Source organism: Budorcas taxicolor, chromosome 2 (genome assembly GCF_023091745.1).
Source record: "Budorcas taxicolor isolate Tak-1 chromosome 2, Takin1.1, whole genome shotgun sequence".
NCBI classification, from domain to species: domain Eukaryota; kingdom Metazoa; phylum Chordata; class Mammalia; order Artiodactyla; family Bovidae; genus Budorcas; species Budorcas taxicolor.
This window is the reverse complement of record NC_068911.1, coordinates 136,377,980-136,401,858: the sequence shown is the minus strand read 5'-3', so window position 1 is coordinate 136,401,858 and position 23,879 is coordinate 136,377,980. Positions and strand designations below refer to the sequence as shown.

Sequence of the window (23,879 nt, the reverse complement as noted above, 5' to 3'; positions counted from 1 at the left end):
TAAAGCTCAACATTCAGAAAATGAAGATCATAGCATCTGGTCCCATCTCTTCATGGGAAATAGATGGGGAAACAGTGGAAACAGTGTCAGATTTTATTTTTGGAGGGGTCTCCAAAATCACTGCAGATGGTGATTGCAGCCATGAAATTAAAAGACGCTTACTCCTTGGAAGGAAAGTTATGACCAACCTAGATAGCATATTGAAAAGCAGAGACATTACTTTGCCAACTAAGGTCCGTCTAGTCAAGGCTATGGCTTTTCCAGTGGTCATGTACAGATGTGAGAGTTGGACTGTGAAGAAAGCTGAGCGCCGAAGAATTGATGCTTTTGAACTGTGGTGTTGGAGAAGACTCTTGAGAGTCCCTTGGACTGCAAGGAGATCCAACCAGCCCATCCTGAAGGAGATCAGTCGTGGGTGTTCATTGGAAGGACTGATGCTAAAGCTGAAACTCCAATACTTTGGCCACCTCATGCAAAGAGCTGACTCATTGGAAAAGACCCCGATGCTGGGAGGGATTGGGGGCAGGAGGAGAAGGGGACGACAGAGAATGAGATGGCTGGATGGCATCACCGACTTGATGGACATGAGTTTGGGTGAACTCCGGGAGTTGGTGATAGACAGGGAGGCCTGGCATGTTGCGATTCATGGGGTCACAAAGAGTCGGACACAACTGAGCAACTGAATTGAACTGAACTGAACTGAACAGTCTATGGGGTTGAAAACAGCTGGACATGATTGAGAAATTTCATGTTCAAGATATAGTTCATATACCATAAAACTCACCTTTTTTAAAAGTTCACCCTTTTAAGTATATAATTCAACGACTTTTTATTACAGTCACAAAGTTGTGAATGGATCATCACTATCTGATTCCAAAATACTTCATTACTCCCCACAAAAATCTCATACCCATTAGCTGCCCCTCCGCATTCCTTCTTTTTTCCAGCCCTTGGCAATCACTAATCTATTTTCTATCTCTATGGTTTACCTATTTCCATATAAATGGGATCATGTAGTATGTGTTCTTTTATGTCTCGCTTCTTTCACATAGCATGTTTTCAAGGTTGATCTATGTGGTACCATGTATCAGAACTTCATTCCTTTTCATGGCCAAATGATATCACACTGTATGGATATACCACATTTTTCTTCATTGATCAGTTGTTTCCACTAGTTGGCTATCTTATGAAGGCTGCTATGAACATGTACAAGTTTTTGTGTGGATGAGCATTAACAATTCTCTTGGGTGTATGCCAGGAGTGGAACTGATGGTCATGATGGAAACTCTATATTTAACTTGTTGAGGAACTGCCAAAATGTTTTCTAAAGCAACTGCACCATTTTACATTCCCACCAGCAGCATATAAAGGTTCCAATTTCTCCACAAGCTTTCCAACACTTGTTGCTGTCCATCTTTTTATTATTATTATTATTATTATTATAGCCATCTTAGAGATGTGAAGTGGTATTTCTTTATGGTTTGATTTGCATTTCCCTGATGACTAATGATGCTGAGCATTTTTTCATGCACTTGTTAGCCATCTGTATATCCTTTTTAGTGAAATGTCTATTCAGATCATTTGCCCATTTACCTGAATTATCTTGTTAGTATTGAGTTGTCGGAGTTTTTTACATATTTTTGATGCACATTCCTTTTATCAAGATATGTGATTTGCAAATATTTTCTCCTGATTCTGTGTGTTGCCTTTGGCATTAGTTTAATAACTCCCCCAGGTGATTCTAATATTTAGTCAGGATTGAAAACTGCTATAGCCTAAGAGAGTTCTCAAGCTGACAGCACATTAGTCACCTGGGAGCTTAAGAAACTCTTGATTCTCGGGCCAATTAAATCAGAATCTCTGGGTATAGGACCCAGACATCAGTCTATTTTAAATTTCTCAGGAGATTCTAATGTGGCTTAACAGTTGAAACTCATTTCTTACCCCCAATTCATGGGCTTCCACAGGCTTTTCCAACCTTATTTCCTCAAACCAAAACCCCCCAGGTTAGCCAGATCACCTAAGGTACCTTCCCAGGACACACTGTGAGTGCCTCTCTGTGTACTTTTCTCAGTGACTCTTTGGCCTACAGTGTCTCTCTTTTCTTAGGTCTCAAAACTATCACTCTCTGTTCTACCTTTTGAATATCTCTTGTTTCAGAGGCTTCCAGTTGTTTAGCTTTTGATCTGCATGTATTTTCTCTACACCCCTAGTTTCCAAGTCTCCTCTGAGCAAGGACAAGAGGTTACACTTTTTTGTACAATACTGCCTGAATAAGGGAGTCTCATTAAATAATTGACAAGTGAAAGATGGTGATAAGACTGTACCATTCCTAGCAGCTAACTCTGCCTAGTATCTCATTAAGTCCTTATTCGAATCTGTGTCTCAATAGCAACTTTAACTTCATTTATTATTCACCCTAACAAATCCTCACTAAAAGCACTGAGAAGTTAATACGTAAAGACTCCAAAAGTTCAGCTTGTCTTGATAGGAAAATCCAACTCATCTTTTGTTTTATCTTCCATGGCCTTTTTCTTTGCTTACTTAGAAAGAATCACTGAGTTGGTTCTGACTGGAAGAATCAACCCCAGCAAGAAATGCTAGCATTGCCACTCCTTTTCAGGTTAGGTATCTGTATTTCTGCCTATTGAGGACCCCAGGAAGTGTGTTTCCGTGACTAATTACTTGAATTTTGTTCTAATGAGCATTCAAATTCTTCCTGATATTCCTTTGAAAGCTGATGTAAGAAAAAAACATGAGAGTAGAATTTCTTTGCAGAGATTTTTTCAAAGGAGGGTGCAGAGGCGGGCGCATGGGCAAGACAACTGAGTAAGGCTAAAGAGAAATCCTGGATCACTGGTCAGTTTGGCTTCCTCCTCCCAGCACCCACAGTGACATGGAGAGGGAAGGAGGGAGAGAAGCTCAAGCATCTACACTCCAGGAGTTTGCTTAGTGCATCTTGATAACTCGGGTGTGACACCCTTCCAAGATGCACTGGGAGAGAGAAACCAATTTCCCAAAGGGGAGCAGGGCTCAGCTTCTATCCTTGGGCAGCTCAGAATCTGGTGGGGAAGAAAGATACATAAACAGACAGCTCCTTTTTTTTTTCTTTAATTGGAGGATAGTTGCTTTACAATGTTGTGTTGGTTTCTGCCGTACAACAATGTGAATCAGCTCTAAGTATACATATATCTCCTTCCTCTAGCGCCTCCTTCTCACTTCACCTTCCATCCCACTCCTCTAGGTCGTCACAGAGTACAAAGCTGAGCTCCCTGTGCTGAACAGCAGCTTCCCACTAGCTGCTGTATTTTACACATGGTAGAGTATATATGTCAATACTACTCTTAATTCGTCCCACCCTCTCTTTCCCCCACTCTGCCCACAAGTCCGTTCGCTATGAACAGTTACTCTGAAAACAGTGGCACAGTGAGCTGCGTTAGTAGGGGCAATGAGGGAACCAGCTAAAGATTTCCGGATGAGCTGACTGCTGACCTGAGTCTTCTAAGGATTATGCAGATGTTGATTCAGCACATTTTTATTAAGTTAAAGTTTCCTAGCTGAGTCTTTGTTTTAGGGGATGTGGGTGAGGTAGGGGACTGTGGGAAAGATAAAGACAAAGAGAAAAATACAGAGTAAGGCAAGTGTTGGGAATTGCAGCTACCTCCATTTGCTGGACCTGAGTTGTTAAAGACAAGGTTGGCAAAGTGAGCACAGTTCATAGCTTGGGCTCTCTCCTGCAGATGATGAGGACCTGCTGAAGGAGTTTAAGCAGAAGAGTCGTACATACAAGTTTTCATTTTATATAGATCCCTGTAGCATAAATGTGGAAGGTAAATTTAAAGAGAACAAGAGTGAAAATATGGAGACCAGTTAGGATGCAATTGCAGTAGTCTAGGATCACTTTCCTGCATTGGAGAAGGAAATGGCAACCCGCTCCAGTGTTCTTGCCTGGAGAATCCCAGGGACTGGGGAGCCTGGTGGGCTGCCATCTATGGGGTCACACAGAGTCAGATACGACTGAAGTGACTTAGCAGCAGCAGCAGCAGCAGGCAAGAGATGATAAGGGTCTGAACTATGGTTATAAAGAAGTGGGTGAACTCAAGAAATACTTACAGGCTAAAATTGGCAGAACTCAGCATGGGCTTAGATGTGGTGAGTGAGGGAGTTAAAAATGCTGTCCTCAGACCACACAGACCAACCAGTAAGTAACCCTGTTTTCCTTTTGCCTATGTCTTCATTCATTACATGACCAGAATAGACAACTCAATAACTGAGGGGAACTTTGGACGTCTGGGCTGTGAGGAAGACATTCTTCCAGCGTAGGGGATCATTGCAAAGAAAAAGCAAATTCCCCCAAAGCTTCCCAGGCCCACAGTCAACCCCATGGAGCTTAGTCAGTATTTGCTCTTTTTCAGAAGGGAGAAGCAGTGGTCATCCTCTGCTTTCCTTCACAAAGCATAATACAATGAGAGAAATGAAAGATAGATTTTCTTTCTGTTTATCATGAAACCTCCAATTCAGACCTCTGCGGTGTTATTACTAGTCAATGAGATTTCTCCTGAGCCCACTCTGCTCCAGTACTACTTCAGTTCAGTTCAGTTCAGTTCAGTCCAGTCGCTCAATCATGTCCGACTCTTTGCGACCCCATGAATCGCAGCACACCAGGCCTCCCTGTCCATCACCAACTCCCAGAGTTCACTCAGACTCACATCCAGTACTACTTAGGGAAGAGCAATCCAAGATCCTAGTATTTAGGCTGGCTGTTCCCGTCAGTATTCTCCTGGTTGATGGCTTATCCAGCAATTGAGCAAGGGAAGGAAAAGTGCCTTCTTGCATGACCCTTTGTACCAATATTTTGTTGAGAAAAAGCTCAAAAAATGGTTAAATGGCCATTTGAGGGAAGAGAGATATCCAGTTCATCTATCAAGGTTTACTTTCCTCTCTCTTCCATATCAGCCCATATCTTTTAAAGTTAGCAGCTATGCTTGAAGTAGTTCATTTAATATGTGCTGGTGTGGACAACAGCCTCCCAGTTTAAGGTTCAGGCTGAATTCATTCTGGCCAACAGAACCTCTTGTTTTTCAACGTGTGTAGCCTTATAGTACTTGCTCCCACCTCGGTTCATTCGTGTCCCTCATTCAGAGAAGCCTAAGTGAGAAACCAGTTCATAGGACTTCAAAATCTACATCTGCTTTAGAGAAACACCAAAGGAAGGAGATTACTTTTGGTGGTAGAAAAAGACAATCAGTTGTTCTAAGTGATATTGAATATATGTCATCACCGTGACTTCCCGTAGACACAATAATTCTGATTCCTCTTACTTTTTTCTTAAAACGGAGCATGTGTAAAAGATGCACACCCCTTACCCTGTGATACCAAAGTAATAACATGGATCCAGCGAAGCAACCAAAAACCAGAACCCCAAATGATATTTGGATTTGATACACATTTTGATTCTCTGAGTTTTAGGGATTCCACGGTACTTCAAACAATTTAGGACATATTGTAAAATTCAAGGACCTATCTAGACTCAGAAGAAGAAACCAAAGAAATATTTAGCTTCCCCATACTAAGTTCTGTTTGATTCCTTTTTGCTTTCCAGTTAGTGCTAGGAGTGGAAAGCACTCTTCTCAGGTTAATTTTTTCTTAGCAGATCCACCTTTTGCCCTGGAAAATAGTTGGTTTTCCATCTTGTGAGTAGTTAGATAAGGTCTACCTAGGTCAAACCTACTAGATTAAAAGAGAGACATTGTCAATCCATCAGTTGTATTGGCTTCTGATCTCAAAAGATTGGCTTGATTGACATGTCTCTAATTGAATTGGCAAGTTGTTTTGATGATGAATTTAGTGCTTTGCTTTTCAAAGCCTTTCCTAGCAGCTAACCCAGCTAAAGGTGTGGAGACAGGAAGCAGTAACCTCAAACCTCTTTCCCTCACAACTCCTCCTTGACAACAGGCAACATGAAGAGTAAGATGGGAGGTGAGAAGGTACTTATCTGCTGCTTATGAGCAAGGCAGTGAGAATTGAAAGATTTCCCACAGATAATCTGTGAATTTTGTGATATAGCTGACTTCTGGAAAATTGAAAGTTGCTTGTGCTTCCATGAGAAAGAGGGGAAGGGAGCTTGGTTACCAAAAACAAACCAAACAAAACTTTCCCTTTTGGCCTATTGTAAATGGGCCAATTACTATAAAAATAAACAATGCTCTGAACAGGTGGAGTGGATAACCATCTCTAAGGTGTGGTTCCAAACACCAGGGAAGGAACCCTGACCCTAAAGGACACTCCCCACCTGTTCAGTTAATGCTTTGACTTCAAAATAAAGTGAAGCCTAAAATGCAATGTGGGAAACACATTGACAAATTAGTACCTAGGGTCTATATTCATAGAGCTACAAAGTGCTTTCTCCTATTTTATCTCATATGAGCTCCAGATTAACCTGCGAAATACAGGACAGTTATCTTTACACCCATTTCATAGATGAGGAAACAGGTCCAGAAGGCCTAATTCTTCTCCAAGGTTCCTGGACAAGTATGTGACCCTTAGGACTTGGTTCATGCCTCAGGACTGCTAGTGTTTGGTGTTTTTTTTCTTAATTGAACGATAATTGCTTTACAGAATTTTCTGGTTTTCTGTCATACCTCAATAAGAATCAGCTATAGGATTCTTGTCAGCTATAGGAGCCATGTCCCCTCCCTCCCAAACCTCCTTCCCATCTCCCTCCCCATCCCACCCTCCAGCCTGTCACAGAACCCCTGTTGAGTTCCCTGAGTCATACAGCAAATTCCCATTGGCAATCTATTTAACATGTGGCATTGTCAATTTCCATATTCTATTCCCTCTACTAGTTTGCATCAAAATTTCAACATAATTTCAATGATTGTTTCTGCTGCTGCTGCTGCTGCTGCTGCTGCTGCTGCTAAGTCACTTCAGTCATGTCCAACTCTGTGCAACCCCATAGACAGTGGCCCACCAAGCTCCCCCATCCCTGGGATTCTCCAGGCAAGAACACTGTAGTGGGTTGCCATTTCCTTCTCCAAAGCATGAAAGTGAAAAGTGAAAGTGAAGTCGCACAGTCGTGTCCAACCCTTTGCGACCCCATGGACTGCAGCCTACCAGGCTCCTCCATCCATGGGATTTTCCAGGCAAGGGTACTGCAGTGGGTTGCCATTGCCTTCTCCAGTGACTGTTTCTAGACCTTCTCAAAGTTGGACCTGATTGTTGGATGGCACATAAGTGAGAATTAGGGAGGAGAATACTGTTGAGTAGAGGAGTCGGTGGAGGGGGAAGAGGACAGGACCAAGATTAGTTTCATTTTCTACCCTATTTTCCCGGAGCACCATCCTACAAAAAGTGCTCAGCTAGAAGGAAAGTTGGAGGTGATCTCAGCCAATCCCTTATTTTCAGAAGAGGCAACTGAAAACCAAGGAAGGAAATGGCTTTGTAAACAAGGTCACACAAATTCTAGAAGAGCTAAGATATAATTTACGTATTCATGATTCTAGGAGTAATGTATTAAATCATGAATGAATAGAAAACCAATTTTGTACTTTTAGCAAGACTGACTTGATTTCATGGTCATATTTAGAAAAAGTCTCACCAAACTCACTTTGTCTCTACACGAAAGATCTTGCTTACAATGTCAGAGATTACCTAAAGGTCATAGATAAAGCCCAGACAAGGCCTACAGACAGGATTGCCACTGAAATGTCTCTTATCAGTTATTTCAGATCCACAAGCAATAATTATGCCATGAAACAATTCCATTTCAGCTTGCCCAGATGTCCAAGAGAGTTTGAACACAAACATTAGTCAATACACAAAGTCACTTTCAGTCTATACTTCACTGGGCAAATCCTAACTTCAAGGCCTTTGTGAATTACACTTATTTGTCATATTTAATTTACAATATTCCATCTTTCCATTTCTTTACCATAGCACCATAGAGAAATCCAATGGCATGCAGAAGCTTGTGAACCAAAATGGGAATAGACAGCACTTAAGACTGAAGGCTGTAAGGAAGCACCAAAGAAGATAGAATACATGTTGGGTTTTTTCTTTTTTGGTCGTTTGTAAATAGTGTATTCTTTTCACTTTTTTTTGTTGGTGTATAAATGCTTCACAATGTTGCGTTAATTTCTAGTGCACAACAAACCACATCAGCTATATATATACATATATCCCCTCTCTCTGGAGCCTCCCTATCTCCCAGCTTCCCCCGCTCCCCCACTGCAATCCCACCCCTGCTGCTGCTGCTGCTGCTGCTAAGTTGCATCAGTCGTGTCCAACTCTGTGCGACCCCAAAGACAGCAACCCACCAGGCTCCCCCGTCCCTGGGATTCTCCAGGCAAGAACACTGGAGTGGGTTGCCATTTGCTTCTCCAATGCATGAAAGTGAAAAGTGAAAGTGAAGTGGCTCAGTCGTGTCAGACTCTTAGCGACTCCATGGACTGCAGCCCACCAGGCTCCTCCATCCATGGGATTTTCCAGGCAAGAGTACTGGAGTGGGGTGCCATTCCCACCCCTATAGGTTTTCAAAGAGCACAGAGCTGAGCTCCCTGTGCCTTACAGCATACATGTTTCTTTACCAACATCATTTTTCTTCAGAACTTCCCAAGAACTTCATTGGGGCCCATTCTGTCAGGAAGATCTGCTGGAGAAGGAAATGGCAACCTACTTCAATATTCTTGCCTGGAAAATCCCATGGACAGAGGAGCCTGGTGGGCTACAGTCCATGGGGTCACAAAGAGTCAGACATGACTGAGCAACTAATACTTTTCTTCTGAACATCACAATCAGAGTTTCTTCTGCCATTCAACAATCAGATTGTAAAGATCTTAATCACCTTGTTTCCTTTTTAAAAATTTTAACTGAACAGAATTTAGCATGTTAGGCAGGAACCAAAAAAAAAAAAAAAAAAAATGAAATCCTTCTCTTCTCAACCATCTTGCCCTGTGATGTTTGTGAACATACTGTGAAGGTGACACTGGTTCCCCTGGCACAGAACACCTCCCCCTGACCACAGAGCTGGTGAAGTTACCGTAACTTTCCTCAAATCACATTTCCTGTTCATGCCAGGGATACCCTTCCACACGTGGCCATCTGACCACTGACTCCTTTTTCAGGCTCCACAAAGGGCAGGTGGCTCACAGTCCAGCCCATTATTTGCTCAGGAACTTAGAAGACAAACTGTGCTTCCTTGGAGGTCAGGGACCCAGACATCTGAGGCTCTGGTAACTCTAGCTGGTGGCTTGGTTTCACACAGATGTGAGAAAGAACACAAAACATTCAGGCTACAGCGTCTCTCACCATCCTTTTCAGTGAAAACAAAGAGGAAAACAAAGCTATCAAACTTTGAAAGGCTCCAGACTCTCTGAAATCCATATTAAAACAGGGAAATAAAAAAAGGGGTAATTCACACGATGTTTCAAAATAACTTTGGTGTCATTTCATCTAGTTTTCTATTGATTGTCATCTTGAAACTCTCCTCATTTTCATAAGGAATAAATATTGATGGGAAGCCCCTCCCATCAAAAGGGCTTTGAAAAAGCATAGTCCATGTATGTATACTTTGTCTCATTCAGAAAACAGCACACTCAAAACTGGGCAATAGGAGGTGAGTAATTTATAATAATAATAGGAAAAGACTGTTGACAAAGGTTTGGAAGCACAAGATATAGTATCAGTTTGGCCAAAACGTTCACAGCTTACAGAAAAACCCAAACTAACTTTTTGGCCAACCCAATACTAGAACCTGTAGCTAAAAGCGGCCAAGTTATAACCACCCCCAGATCTAAAGGGACAAGGGGAGGGTAAGGTTCCCAGAATCAGAAGGAAAAGAGAGTCACGTAAAGGAGGCCACCATGACAGAAGCAATGACTTCTGTAGGGAAAAACAGTCAGGCCAAGCCACAAGCCCTGCCCGGGATTGTGTAAGCACCACTGTCAATTATATGTGTACATTAAGTCTTACCAAGAGCAAGTGTGACTTTCAAACAAAACCTAAAGAGACCTTAGTTCAAACAAGTACCTACAAGACAGATGATAATAGAAACAGAAATAGAAGCTTCTATTGACCCTCACCAGTCTAAGCACCACCTTTAGCCTTGATCTGTGTTTTCACATGGCCAGACGCTGTACTGTAGAGGACAGTCGTCCTTGGCCTTTTAAAACCTTGCTGTGCTCCAGGCAGTTGTCAGAAAGTAACTCAGAGGTCAGAGAGGGACAAAAAGTCCCATCCAAGCACCTAGATCTAAGGCACTAATTCTTGAGAGAGAAAAATTATCAATACGATCAACGAATACTTTCTGAAAAGAAATTTTGATGTGTCAGAAAATTACTCTTTGGTATTCCGACTTCTACCTTGACAATGTCAAGCTTTCACTCAGCAATTAAGTAATGGGGCCTACTGTACTAGGTTTCTGGGAGATGGGAAGATGCAAAGATGCAGTCTCTCCCTTCTAGGAGAGATCCTAAGGCAGCTTCACAATTAGCTATGCTCCAAAGCCAGGTACAATATGTGAGGCCTGTAGAGGGTCACTAACAGTTGTGCGGGAAGAGCCCTTGTTTCCAGACATGAGTCTGCTTTTGTGAAGACTGGGGTTTAACTGGGCCATGAACTTCTGGGCAAATTTAGACAGGCTAAGGTGAAGGAAATGCCCTTTAGTGTAAGAGTTTATTGGGGATCAGCTGAACATTGTATCTACATAGAAGGAAAATAAGTGAAGATGCATGATGCCTCATGGCGAGCTTTTGATGCCAAGAAAAAGGCACATGGATTTTACTAGAAAGACAATGGGAGACACTGAAAACACCTGAGCTGAGACTAAGGTAGTAAGTGCTGCTTTGGCAAGGTTAGCACAACAGCAGGGAGCACATTAGCCAGGACTGAGGATGGGGCGGAGGCAGAGACGGGTAAGATCTAAGCCAACAGCATCACTGTGAGCTCCTAGGGCCTGAGGCTCAGAGGCAGCAGCTGAGATAGAAAGGGTGGGCAAGGTGTTGGTACTGGGTTATGCTTGGTGATGGTGAGCAGGAATCAAAATGACGTGTAGCTCATGGACTAGAGAGACCAGTGACAAAATTAGCTAAATGAAGAGAGGAAATTTGTTTGGGAAAAAGCTGTTGGGTTTTACATATGTTGTGTTTGAAGGGCAGGTAAGGCATCCTAGAGGAAAAGTCCAGGAGTTTGACGAGTCGGACTACAGCTCAAGAAAATCAAAGATAGACACATACATTGAAATGTCATCTATATTAGGGCAATAGGTATTATTAAACCTGCTAAATAAACACTGCCTGTACCATAATCCATCCCCATCATTCAGAGACATTACCCAGCCACATACATACAAAGCAACAGAAACTTGAGTGGTGGGACTTTTCTGGCAGTCCAGTGGTTAAGACTTCACCTTCCAATGCAAGGGGGTGTGGGTTCAATCCCTGATCGGAGTGCTAAGATCCCACATGCCTCACCACCAAAAAACACGAAACAAAAGCAATACTGTAACAACTTCAATGGACCCGTAAAAAATGGTCAACATCAAAAAATCTTAAAAAAGGAAAAACTTGAGTATGATGGGACTCAGGCCCCACCATCAAGGCTTTGCGTTATCCTCTCAGCTCCTAATGCTGGAAAGATCATCTAAGAGGACAACATCACAGGGCATCGTAATTTATATAAAAGAGTTACTTATGACAAAAGTTGGAGCTTCCCAGTGGCTCAATGGTAAAGAACCCACCTGCCAATACAGGAGACATAGTTTCAATCCCTGGGTCAGGAAGCTTCCCTGGAGTGGGACATGGCTACCACTCCAATATTCTTGCCTGGAAAATTCCATGGATAGTGGAGCCTGGTGGGCTGCAGTCCATGAACTGAGCAGCTGCGCATGGATGATACCAAAAGCCACCAGACCAGTCTAAAAGTCAAACTTTAAAATGTTGCTTATAGTTCAAGTGGTAGATAACCAGGATTTTATAACTTTCTACATAAAGAATATGGCAGTAATTCAGTTAACAGATGCCCATAGGTGTCAATGAACTGGCTGTATTAATATATTGTATTCTAAATACATATTTTAATCCGGTAACCAAATCTTGGAACCTTGTTTTCCTCCTGAGCCACCATCATTCCGAGTCCTCATTCAAAACAACTCTGTAAAGACAACAGTACTTTTTTCCTGTTTCTTTCTCCCTAAATCTTTGGGTGTGTGTGCTCAGTTGTGTCCAACTCTTTGTGACCCCATGGACTGGAGCTCACCAGGCTCTTCTGTCCATGGGAATTTTCCAGGCAAGAATACTGGAGTAGGTTGCCATTTCCTACTCCAGGGGGTCTTCCTGACCCAGGGATCAAGCCCTCATCTCTAGTGTCTCCTGCACTGGCAGGCAGGTTCTTTACCACTGCGCCACCTGAGAAGTCTACACCTTTGAGAAGTCCGCTTAGGGTCACCTTGACTCATTCAGAATCTTCTAGGTAAGTCATCACCTGGAAGTTCAAAAAATAATTAGTGTTCAACCTTAGCATATGTAGGAAGATGGTGAGAACAAAGCCAATATTGTTCCCCAAAACCCTGCTGTCATTTCTAAGCATATTAGCTGATTCACAATCTCTCCAATTTCCAAGGTGACCAGTTATAGTTCTTGTGTTTTCCCTATTATAAGAGCATCCACAAAGGGGTGGGGTGATCTGGTTGCCTTGCTAGAGCTAATAAAAGCTAAACCTTTTATCCCATTTAAGAAAAATTTTTAAGCCAGAAATAGACCTGAAATGTCTTCTTGTCCCAATCCCGTTGTATATCAGATGAGGAAATGAAGGCCTAGAAAAGTTAAGTCATAGTGTAACAAACTAAAACTCTTCATCATATTCCCCTCTCTTGATAAATCAGGGGTTTTAGCTTTTGAGTTTGGAAAAAGAATAACAGTCACATTCCCCCTAAAGCCAAGGGCAAGCCGCCATGTCCTTCCTCTGAAAAACACAAACAAACAAACAAAACACAGATGCCAAGATTAACATCCCTGACTGGAAGCTGGAGCCCTGCCCATGATGCTGGGGAGGCTTGGTCTGAACCTTGTGATACTGTTATCAAAGCTGTGAGCTGAGGCCAAGTCTAGCCACATGTACAGTTTTGAAGACTCAAGCAAATTTATGGTACAAACCAACTAACTCTTCAAAGTTAAGGTATGTACTGTCCCAGTCACCATTGTTGAGATAGGTTTAACACAATGACCTATCTTGAGAGAAATCAAATATATATATATATATATAATTATATTTATACACACACACACACACACACACACACACACACACATACACACACACATATATATCTATTTCACAAACGTTTTCCATGTCAGGTTTGCCAGTGTGGAATCACTCGTCTACCCTGGCTTCATCCTCACACATCTCTCCCTCTGTAAACCTCTTCCCTTCCTCCCATTCTTCTTAGACCATTCTTCTTAGTGCATTCTTCTTTCCTCTCCTCTTTCTGATGCTCCCATTCTCCAAATCTCTGTCCCCATCTCCTCAAAGAAAATTGCCCCCATTCTCTTGCTTTTCTCTCTCTCTTCCTCTTTCCTTTCTTAATAGCCTTCTCTCCCTACCACCCATGCAACACACACACACATTCAAGACCAACACGTGGCTCCTTCCACATGTCAAATGTAATTAAGTCATTTGGCTTGGAAACATTACATGTGGACTATGTACAAATTACTATGATAAACTCTATAGGTGATATAAGTTCCTGATGGTCTTCACTTTATCTAGAAATTTCCTCTCCTTTTCACTATCTCGTTTTTATCCCCCTCCATCTCTTCTCAACCCTTTGAAGAGTTATCTTCCTTCACCATCTCTGCCTAAACTCAAAAAACCCCAAATGGCCTCCTTTCAGCCAAAATCAATAATCTTTCCAGGGCTTCCCTGGTGGCTCAGTGGTAAAGAATCCACCTGCCAATTCAGAAGACATAGGTTCAATCCCAGGCTCAGGAGGATCCCCTGGAGAAGAAAATGGCAACCCACTCCAGTATTCTTGCCTGGGAAATCCCACGGACAGAGGAGCCTAGCAGGCTACAGTCCATGGGGTCACAAAAGAGTCGGACATGACTTAGCAACTAAACAACAGCAATGACTTTGTGCGTCTGTGTGTGTGTTATTCACTCCTCCTTCCCTTATACAATCAATGTATTAACCATTGCCTCTGTTTGAAACTCTGCTTTTGGCTCTGGCGACATTCCATGAGCCTCGTTCCCCTCTTCTCTCTCCAAAACACTCTTTGTCCCCTTCACTAGCTCAGCCTCCTCTTCAGCTAAGCCCTAACTAGGCCTGTTTTCCAAACTTCATTCAACTGTCTGTTTTTCTATAGCTGTCCCCTCTCCTTTCTACTAGCCATCAATTTCCATCACTTCAACTTTATTCCAAAGTTGAGGATTCCTAAATGTTTTCTTCTTACCTGGTTCCCATATCTTCAGCTATGTACTGACATCTCAAGTCTTTACTTCAAACTCAGTACATCTAAACTTAAACACTGTTTTCATCCAAAACTCAGCTGAACAACAAAATCTTGGTTTCAGGTGGTAACACCACCATTCCTTTTAAGCCAAAATCTTGACATCATTCTTTATCCTTCCTTCCCTTTCACAAGCCAGGTACTAAGCCCTGAAAGATCTACTTTCAAAATATCTCTCAGGACAGTCACTTCTTTTTATTTCCACCTTTGCCCAAATCCTATGACCCTCTTCCTGACAAAGTGACAGAGTGACATGATCTCCTGGTCACTAGTCTCCATACATTCTAGATCATCCTGCTTCTGCAACCTGTCAGCTGCTTCCCAATGTCTTGAAAATGAAGTTTGAATTTTCATTATGAGCATTCAATCTTTTTGACCTGACTCAAACCCATCACTCCAAGCCTCTATACCTTCAGACTGGCCATCTGTTCCAAGAACATGGAATGATAATCCTGGTATAATTTCTTCATTTGTATTTCTTCTCCTTCCTGAGGCAACATAGCATTGGTAAGAACATGAACCCTGGAGCAAGAGTGCCTGGACTGACTCACTGATTAGCTGCGTGACCACAGATAAGTTGTTCTATCCGCTCCATGCTTCAGTTTTCCTGTCTTACAGACAAGAGAATCACTGTAACTACTTCAAAGGATTTAGGGAAAGAATAAATGATTTAATACAGAGAAGGCCAGATAAAACAGTGTATGGAACATTATAAGTGTAAAATAAATATTAGCTAGCAATTATTATTAATAACATCATGCATTCACATCTTATCTAGCTTTAAAGTCCAGCTTAACTCCCAGATTTCCATAAAAGCTTCTATATTAACCTTACTAATTATTTTACAGGCATCCCTGGTGGCTCAGAGGGTAAAGCGTCTGCCTGCAATGCAGGAAACCGGGGTTCGATTCCTGGGTCGGGAAGATTCCCTGGAGAAGGAAATAGCAACCACTTCCTCTTTTTAGTTCATTTGTTTCCTTCTTCAACAAATATTTGCCCAACACCCACAACACATCCTACACTGTACATAGTTTTGAGGTTATAAGGATGGATATGATACAATCCTGTCTGTAAGGAGCTCACAGTCTAGAGGAAAAACACAGATGTACCAGCACACAATAATAATTTTAGGAATCCTGATGAGGAAAGAAGTCCCTCACTTTGCCATGTAGAGTCTCAGAGAAAAACTTCTTAGGTGAGAGGAGTAGGGAACATAATGGATTACAAAAATAATATATGTAAATCCATTATAGCATCAAATAGCATGATGAAGTAGGAAACTTCCAAGTTTTATTTATCTGTTTCCAGCTGTTATATTCTGTTATATATAGTCTTTCCAACTAGAGCTGAAGTCTCTAAAAGCACAGAGAACTACTTAATTACAGTAGCAATTCTTGTGTGCTAATTAAGTCCATATCTCTTTTCCTGTTTTTATATTCCTTCAGGTCCCAATAGAAATTGAAATACAAGAGAAATTTAACAGATATGCTAGATTGAGTTACACTCCCATTGGGACTCCTCTTACAAGACCATAGGAAAGACTGAATACCAAGGGAATGCTTCCTCGGGGAGATGGATCTTGCACTAAAGACTTAAAGTGAAAGTTGATTAGCATTTGGATGCATGGAAAGGAGGCATGCATGCTCAGTCGTTAAGTCACTGCTGACTGTCTGCAATCCCATTGACCATAGCCCACCAGGCTCCTCTGTCCATGGGATTTCCCAGGCAAGAATACTGGAGTGGGTTGCCATTTCCACCTTCCATTCTCTCTTCCATGGAAAGGAAGAGGGAATCCAAAATGGAAACAGCATCAGAAAGGTCATAAACATGGAGTACAGGTGTGTGAGACAGTGAAGAAAGCCACAATATAAGAAAGGGTTAAGGATCTTATACTAGGATATGAAAGGAGATAGATTAGGTAAGTAAAATGGGTCCAGTCTAAAAGCGTCCCAAAATGCCAGGAAACATTGCAATGTCATCTTCTAGTAGCATCTTCTAGGAACCATCAACACAACTTCCTTTTCGATAAATTGAGAGATGTCTAAGTTTCCTCTATCTTTAAAAAAGTCTGTGGTTGAATTCAGCAATTCTATGGATGCTTCAGCTTATACCTGTTTTCCTTAAAATCTATTAGTATAGATAGGAAATCATTCACAGTGTTCCTAAATTGAAAGAGAAAAAAAAATCTGGAAAGATTTCACAATTTTCATTTTTAACTTCACTGAAGCTCAAACTGGGTTTTGTATCAGTCACACAACCTAAAACAACATGTTGTTATTGTTTAGTCCTTAAGTGGTTTCCAACTCCTTTGCTACCCCATGGATGGTAGCCTACCAGGCTCCTCTGTCCCTGGGGTTTCCTGGTGAAGGATACGGGAGTATTCTGCCATTTCCTTCTCCAGGGCATCAATCCAACCCAGGAATCAAACCCACGTCTCCTGCATTGGCAGGTGAATTCTTTACCCCTGAGTCACCAGGGAAGCCGTAGAAGATGTTAATAAATACCTGTTCAATGATAACACGAAGATCTGTCTTCCCAAGGCGTAAGAGGGAGCAGGCACTTCAGAGAAGAGTAACTTACTAATACCCATGTTAGTCTCCCCAAGAGCCTTATGGTGGGAGGAAACATTCTTCTCCTAAGATTCCATTCTGACCCACTTTCTATAAGATAGAGTCTGTGAATCACAAATGGAATCCTCCTGGACTCAACATTCCTGAAGCTGGTCTAAATTATGTACCCTTCTTACTAGTCCTGTTCAATTTCAAAGCAAGTCATCAGGGTTACACAGAAGCTGCAAATACAGCCACAGTGATGTTCTGACACTTCAGTTCAGTTCAGTTCAGTCGCTCAGTCATATCCGACTCTTTGTGATCCCATGACTTGCAGCACGCCAGGCCTCCCTGTCCATCACCAACTCCCGGAGCTCACTCAAACTCAGGTCCGTCGAGTCCGTGATGCCATCCAGCCATCTCTTCCTCTGTCGTCCCCTTTCCCTCCTGCCCCCAATCCCTCCCAGCATCAGAGTCTTTTCCAATGAGTCAACTCTTCGCACGAGGTGGCCAAAGTACTGGAGTTTCAGCTTTAGCATCATTCCTTCCAAAGAACACCCAGGACTGATCTCCTTTAGAATGGACTGGTTGAATCTCCTTGCAGTCCAAGGGACTCTCAAGAGTCTTCTCCAACACCACAGTTCAAAAGCATCGGTTCTTCGGCGCTCAGCTTTCTTCACAGTCCAACTCTCACATCCATACGTGACTACTGGAAAAACCATAGCCTTGACTAGACGGACCTTTTTTGGCAAAGTAATGTACACGTCAAATATCCCTAAGCAATGAAAAACTCTATCTTTTCAAGTTAAAACAAAATCACCCACCTAAGTTCTTAGCAGGGGAATCTAAGTCATTGTTAAAAATGTAACATGTGTCCATAATTAATATTCTTGTTTGAGTGAGTGGGTAATGACTAGGAGTTACTCTTATAATCAATACATTACATGGTAGATTGTGAACCAACAAGGTGACTCAGATATGCAGAAAGGGGCTCACGATTAGATTAGAGATCAGAGTGAGATGCGAGTGGGTGACTCTTACGACACCATCAGGAACTATAAACCTGGTTACCTTGGCAACCAGAGTCCCCAAGATAATGAAGATGATGACAAATGAAAAAGATGACGGTAATGGTGATGCAGAGATAAAGTCGCAGCTCAGTTAAGTAAGAAATTCACCACCACCACTCCCTTCTCAACAATGAAAATATAAGCTAAAATAACCTGAATGGTCACACACAGACTGAATTAAGATGCCTAGGAAATTAGTATTGAAATCCTAATGTCCAAGAAGTCTAAACTCTTTTTCATATCCTCTAACAAGCGGCTGAGTAGCCCTTGAACATATCCAGCCCACCTCTCTTCTAGTGCTGAGAGTCACCAAAATGAGAATTTAACAAACAAGCAATTAGATACCTACTTTCCATGGGGCCTGGGTTACCTTACTTCCGGCTTCAGGGACCAATTCTCATACAATTCTCAGACCGAAAACTCTGGGTACAATTTTTTTTCATGACAACACCATGTCATTGACCAAAAACAAGTCAAAGAAATTACCAAAAGAGACACAGATTCCTTAACACTTCTTAGAAACCAGAGACCCCTCAGTCTGTCACATAGCCACCTAGCTGTTAATTTTTTTTTCTCAAGTTCAGCATAACCGTCTACTGAGAAGTCCCAGCCTCTGTGAACTTTCATAACCAAGAAATTTCTTTTAGAAAATGGCAAACAAAGATTGAACCAAGATGAAAAGGAAAAAGGATAAATAACTGTGCTTTCAGAGGGCCTGCCCTCTGATTTTTAGACAAGAGAGTCTGCAGTGAAAATTGTGTATCGTTATCAAAGCCGATACGTGTGAATAAAGAGCTATTGTTTTAAAGATGATAAACCACAAACGGCATTTTCTTCTGGGATGTTGGTGGCATAATAATTTTCATTTTGTAAAAGTCAGCACATTGCAAGCAGGAAATACTTGGAGGAAGATAGCCACACATGATAAAAGCTGAATGGTAGCCATGGGGCATTTTGACACGAGAATTGAATAAGGATATTAAAAAAAAGGATGGTGTATGTTTAAAGGAGAGACAGTGAGGTCCTTCCCCTCCGCATAGTAAAGGTTTGAATGTGGGAGCTTCAGAATAACCATTACAGATTCATTTCTTTTTCTAATCTACCTGTGAAAATGACTCATCCTATTTCCTGGTATTGATATATTGGCACTAATTTTACAATCCTTGCTGTAAAAGTTCTTTCTGTATGGCTGCCTTTAAAAAAAAAAAAAAGTATCTTTGGGTGTAAGAACAGAGTAAAACAAATTTTTTTTTTAAATTTTTAGTTGGAAGCTAATTGCTTTACAATGGTGTGTTGGTTTCTGCTGTACACCAACATGAATCAGCTAAAAGTATACATGTGTCCCCTTCCTCTAGAGCCTCCTTCTCACCCCGCCTCACATCCTACCCCTCTAGGTGGTCAGAGCACCGGACTGAGCTGCCCGTGTTATATAGCAGCTTCCTACTAGCTAGCTATTTTATACATGGTAACGTGTATGTTTCAGTGCTACTCTCTCAATTTAAAGCAAATTCTTAATTGCACTTTGGAAATGTCCATTAATTTTACTTGAAATGACAAAAATCCCAGTCAATTTTTAGCAGTCAGAGTAACTGGCTACTATGTATTGGTTGCCATATAGACACAGCAGCCTTGCATTTTCCATGTACATCTTTCTCCCTAACTTCCCCAAGCCCAGCCTCAGGGCAATACTTTCCTGAGAGAAGTCAATGACTTTTGTGTACAACTACCTCGAGGGGTCATTTGCTGAACTAAAAATAAAGTCTTTAATTACCTTGTTTTGCTGATGGTTTTTCATTAAATACCAGTCATTTTCCTGCCTTCTGTGCCTCTCTCAGAAAAAGAAATGCTGTGGGGAATAGAGCAGCACCAGAGAAATCAATCGTGTTCAAATTGGCCATTTTGGACAGTTTCCTTGCTAAGGTTAGGGAAGAAATGAAAAGAAATGCTCTCATTGAAAAAAAAAAATGTGTTGTCCTGATTTTGGCCTTCATATTGGATGATTGGCTTGCTGGAAACAATAACCAATATTGACTGAAAAATCGATGAACAATACTGTGTATTATAGGTACCCTCCTTCTATCGTCAACCACAAATTGTTTCTCTTTCAAGGGCCTCCAGTTCTAAGCTGGATTCATAATACAAAGTCAACAAAATCCTCTGTTGTGGATCTCAACTGCACAGTTATCCAGTAAAAAAGGACATGCCATGTTAGTAAAGGAATTGTGTCGGTTAAGGTTTTCTTATGCTTCCTAAGTCACTCTTCTTTAATTTTACTCTAAAGATCTTTTATAGTGTCATTAAAATCATGAAGAATCAGGTTCAGGTTTGACCTTCATAGGATAAATATTTAAAGCTATGCTGTGAGACAAAGAGTTAGAACGTTAAAATTGGTCAAAAAAACTGTCCTTCACACACGGACACATCCACACATCTCAACACAGAGATAGCATTCGTCTTTCACAGGCCGCAAGAGGATGGCTACACTTTGAACAGAGAATTTCCTTAACTATAACTTTTTCATGGAAGGTAAAGAAGAGAGAAACAAAAGCACATGGAAGATTTTGCACCACTGATTAGAAGGGACCAGACATTTTTGTATGTTGTAATTATTTTTTCTCATAAGTTTTCTTACTGAAAGAGGCATTTTGTTTTTTTGTTTGTTCGTTTGTTTTTAAGTTTTTTTTTTTAATTTTTTCATTTTTACTTTATTTTACTTTACAATACTGTATTGGTTTTGCCATACATTGACATGAATCCATCACGGGTGTATACAAGCTCCCAATCCTGAATCCCCCTCCCACCTCCCAACCCATATTATCTCTCTGGATCATCCCCATGCATCAGCTCCAAAGAGGCATTTTGAAAGTACCTTCTCAAAAAAAAAAGAGAAAGAAATTGCCTTCTCTACCCCTTTCCTACTTTGTTAGATGGCCACTCAGCACCAAATGTTAAAAGTGATTTTGGGAGGTGAACTGGCATTTGAAACATAGATGTACCTCAAGTCAAAGACAGTTTCCATGGGTATGATCTTTTCAAGGCTTCTCTCACTATCCCCCTTTTAATAAATGTGCTAAAGGAAACATATTAAGCTTTGAGTCTTACAAAACATATCTGCAAAAGAGAGTGAATGAATTGATGATGATGGCTGTGCACAAAGAAAAGTATTTTGTAGACAGTTACCAATTTTAAATAATTTTCCGTTGGAGTGAGGCTTCTCTCTCCTTTCTGCCCATTCTTTATGGCTTAATAAACTATGAGATTTTGAATAGTCTTTAAGAATAAATTTTAGGGATCCCTTAAAAAATAGACATTGAAGATTCTTTTAAAGTATGTTTGTTAGCTCTCAGTGCTGGGTATTAACCTATCTCATCACCAGCTCATGTCTTTTATTATATCAACACCTTTTATACACAGAATTTTAAAGGTGCTCTCTGGCAATGGATGGGTGTATTGCACAGGTCGGGTAATTACACTCTTTGGAACTCAGGCACATGATATTTAAAGGACAGCAAGAAATCATGCAATCCCCATACTACCAACATAAGTGAGAAAGAAAATGGAAGATGCTGGCCTTTCATTATATCGTCAGTGGAAAAATAACTATCCTTACTTCAATATGCCGATTAACCCCTATCTGTCCAATTTTTGAGCCAAGTAGGACCATTTTCAAATTCTGAGAACAAGTTGAATGAACACCTGACTCCAGCCCACCCAAGTAAGCAACAAACTCTTTCTGTTGGGAACTGTGATTTACCAAAGATGATCTAACCCTGGACATATCTGGAGCTAAGAAATTATAAAGCACACCCTATTAGGTGGAGTAGCAGAAAAGCACAGGCCCTAGAGTCAGACAAAGGTGGTTCAGACCCTGGTTCCAACAGCTCCTACATGTAGATCTTTAGCCAAATTAACATTCCTTCCCCCAGCTCTTTATCTGAAATGGGGTTAACTGTGATCACATCAAGTTTTTCATCTTCATCCCCATCATCACTGAAAACTTAAAGAATTTCAACCACTTGAAATAGATATCAACCAGTTGTTTAAAAAAACTAATTTATTAGCATCTGTATGGCACCAGCTTCTGTGACAACTCCAGAATTCATTTTGGCACCCTTTCAATTTCAAGTAGACACAGCAAAAGAATCAGACAGGACTTAGTGACTAAACAACTAGACATGATAATTGTAGCCAACTTATCTTGCCGCCCAAGCACTGACTATGCTGAACATTTCACATGGTTTGTTTCATTTCATCCTCGCAATGACCTTGAGAAGAAGTTATTATCATTCCAATTTACAGATAAGGAAACTGAGGCTTAGAGAGTTTAAATACTAGTCTAAGCTCAGTTATCAAAAATAGATCTGTGATATGAACCCAGGCAGTCTAAATCCAGAGCTTTCAGAACCAACATGCATACAGCAATTTCCTTATATTTAAAAATATATATGTATACACAAATGCTAAAAATTCTTGGGACATTACCAACTAATAGTTAAATAAATCTGATTTCATTCCAAAGAATGCTTAGTTAAGTATTTTGCTGGCTATAGTCTGAGAATCAATGAGTTTCTTCAATAACAGGTTGCCATTTCATAGCAAAAACTACACTTCAAATGCCCAAATGTCCTGAGTTCTTTGAAATTTAAAATGAACCATTCACTGATAAATGAAGAAAAGCATTGCACCTTTTGAAATATACCAAATAGAGGGTGCATGATTTTAAAACATTTTTTTCCTGAAAATTAAATGAAATAAAATGAACCGAAAGCCTCAAAAGAAAATGCTGGAGGAGGAAAGAAATCAAAACTGTTTACCTGCTACTTGAATGGAGGGGAAGAAGTTGAGAGCCAGGAGCAGCCTGAGGATCATGGTGCTGACGGTGGGCCACGGCTCCAGCCCCTCCTCCCTGAGAAGCCCAAGTGTGAGGTGAACCAAAGACACACTTGAGTGACTCGACTCGTCATCCACGGCCACCACCGCCAACTTACTTGTCTTGGGGCACATGATCAAGGGACTCAAACCTCAAACATTTCACACAGGATATTACATTGTTTTGATGACTTCTGACTTTTCCTCTTCTTTTAAAGGCAAACCTTTTCTTGTCACTGAAAGAGTATCAGTCACTCTATGATGGTCTCATGGAAATCATGCTCTGTAGAGGGGTGTTGGAGCTGTGAAAAACAGGTACTTGAAATCTGTGCTTGAAATCTAAAATGTAAGGGTAGACAGATGAGATGATTCTAAGAGGAGAGCTTTTCATAAGACGGGGGTAGACCGTGTCCAAAAGACACCAGTAAGAATTATACTGAGGGACTTCCCCACTGGTCCAGAGGTTAAGAATCTGCCCGCCATGGCAGGAGACATGGTTTTGATCCCCGGTCCAGGAAGATCTCACCTGCTGTGGAGCAGCTAAGCCTGTGTGCCACAACTACTGAGCCCACATACCGCAACTACTAAAACTCACACCACACTGAACAGTAGCCCCCGCTCACCACAACTAGAGAAAGCCCAATCACAGCAATGAAGACACAGCATGGCCAAAAATAATAAGTAAATAATTTTTTAAGGGTTATATTGAAGATTTGGGAAATAATTGTTATTAGCATTGAAATGTATAAATATGAGGATTTGAACGTTTGTTTTGGACGTAGGCAGCCCCATGGAGCATGGAACAAAAACTGCTTAGTTTATGCCAAACCTTTCCCAACTGACTTCAAGGAACTTTGAGAGAGACACCCCACTTGCAAGCACCCCACC

At 41.2% G+C, this 23,879-nt stretch overlaps 1 protein-coding gene across 1 annotated transcript in view; it reads right to left on the bottom strand.

The window, feature by feature from the left end:
- The window catches only part of CD28 (CD28 molecule), a 33,987-nt gene extending 10,861 nt beyond the window's left edge, over positions 1-23,126 (bottom strand). The window contains exon 1 of the mRNA XM_052653272.1: positions 22,937-23,126. Coding sequence (XP_052509232.1) covers positions 22,937-23,126 — 190 coding nt within the window. The remainder of the gene's footprint in view (positions 1-22,936) is intronic.
- Between the last annotated feature and the right edge of the window lie 753 nt (positions 23,127-23,879).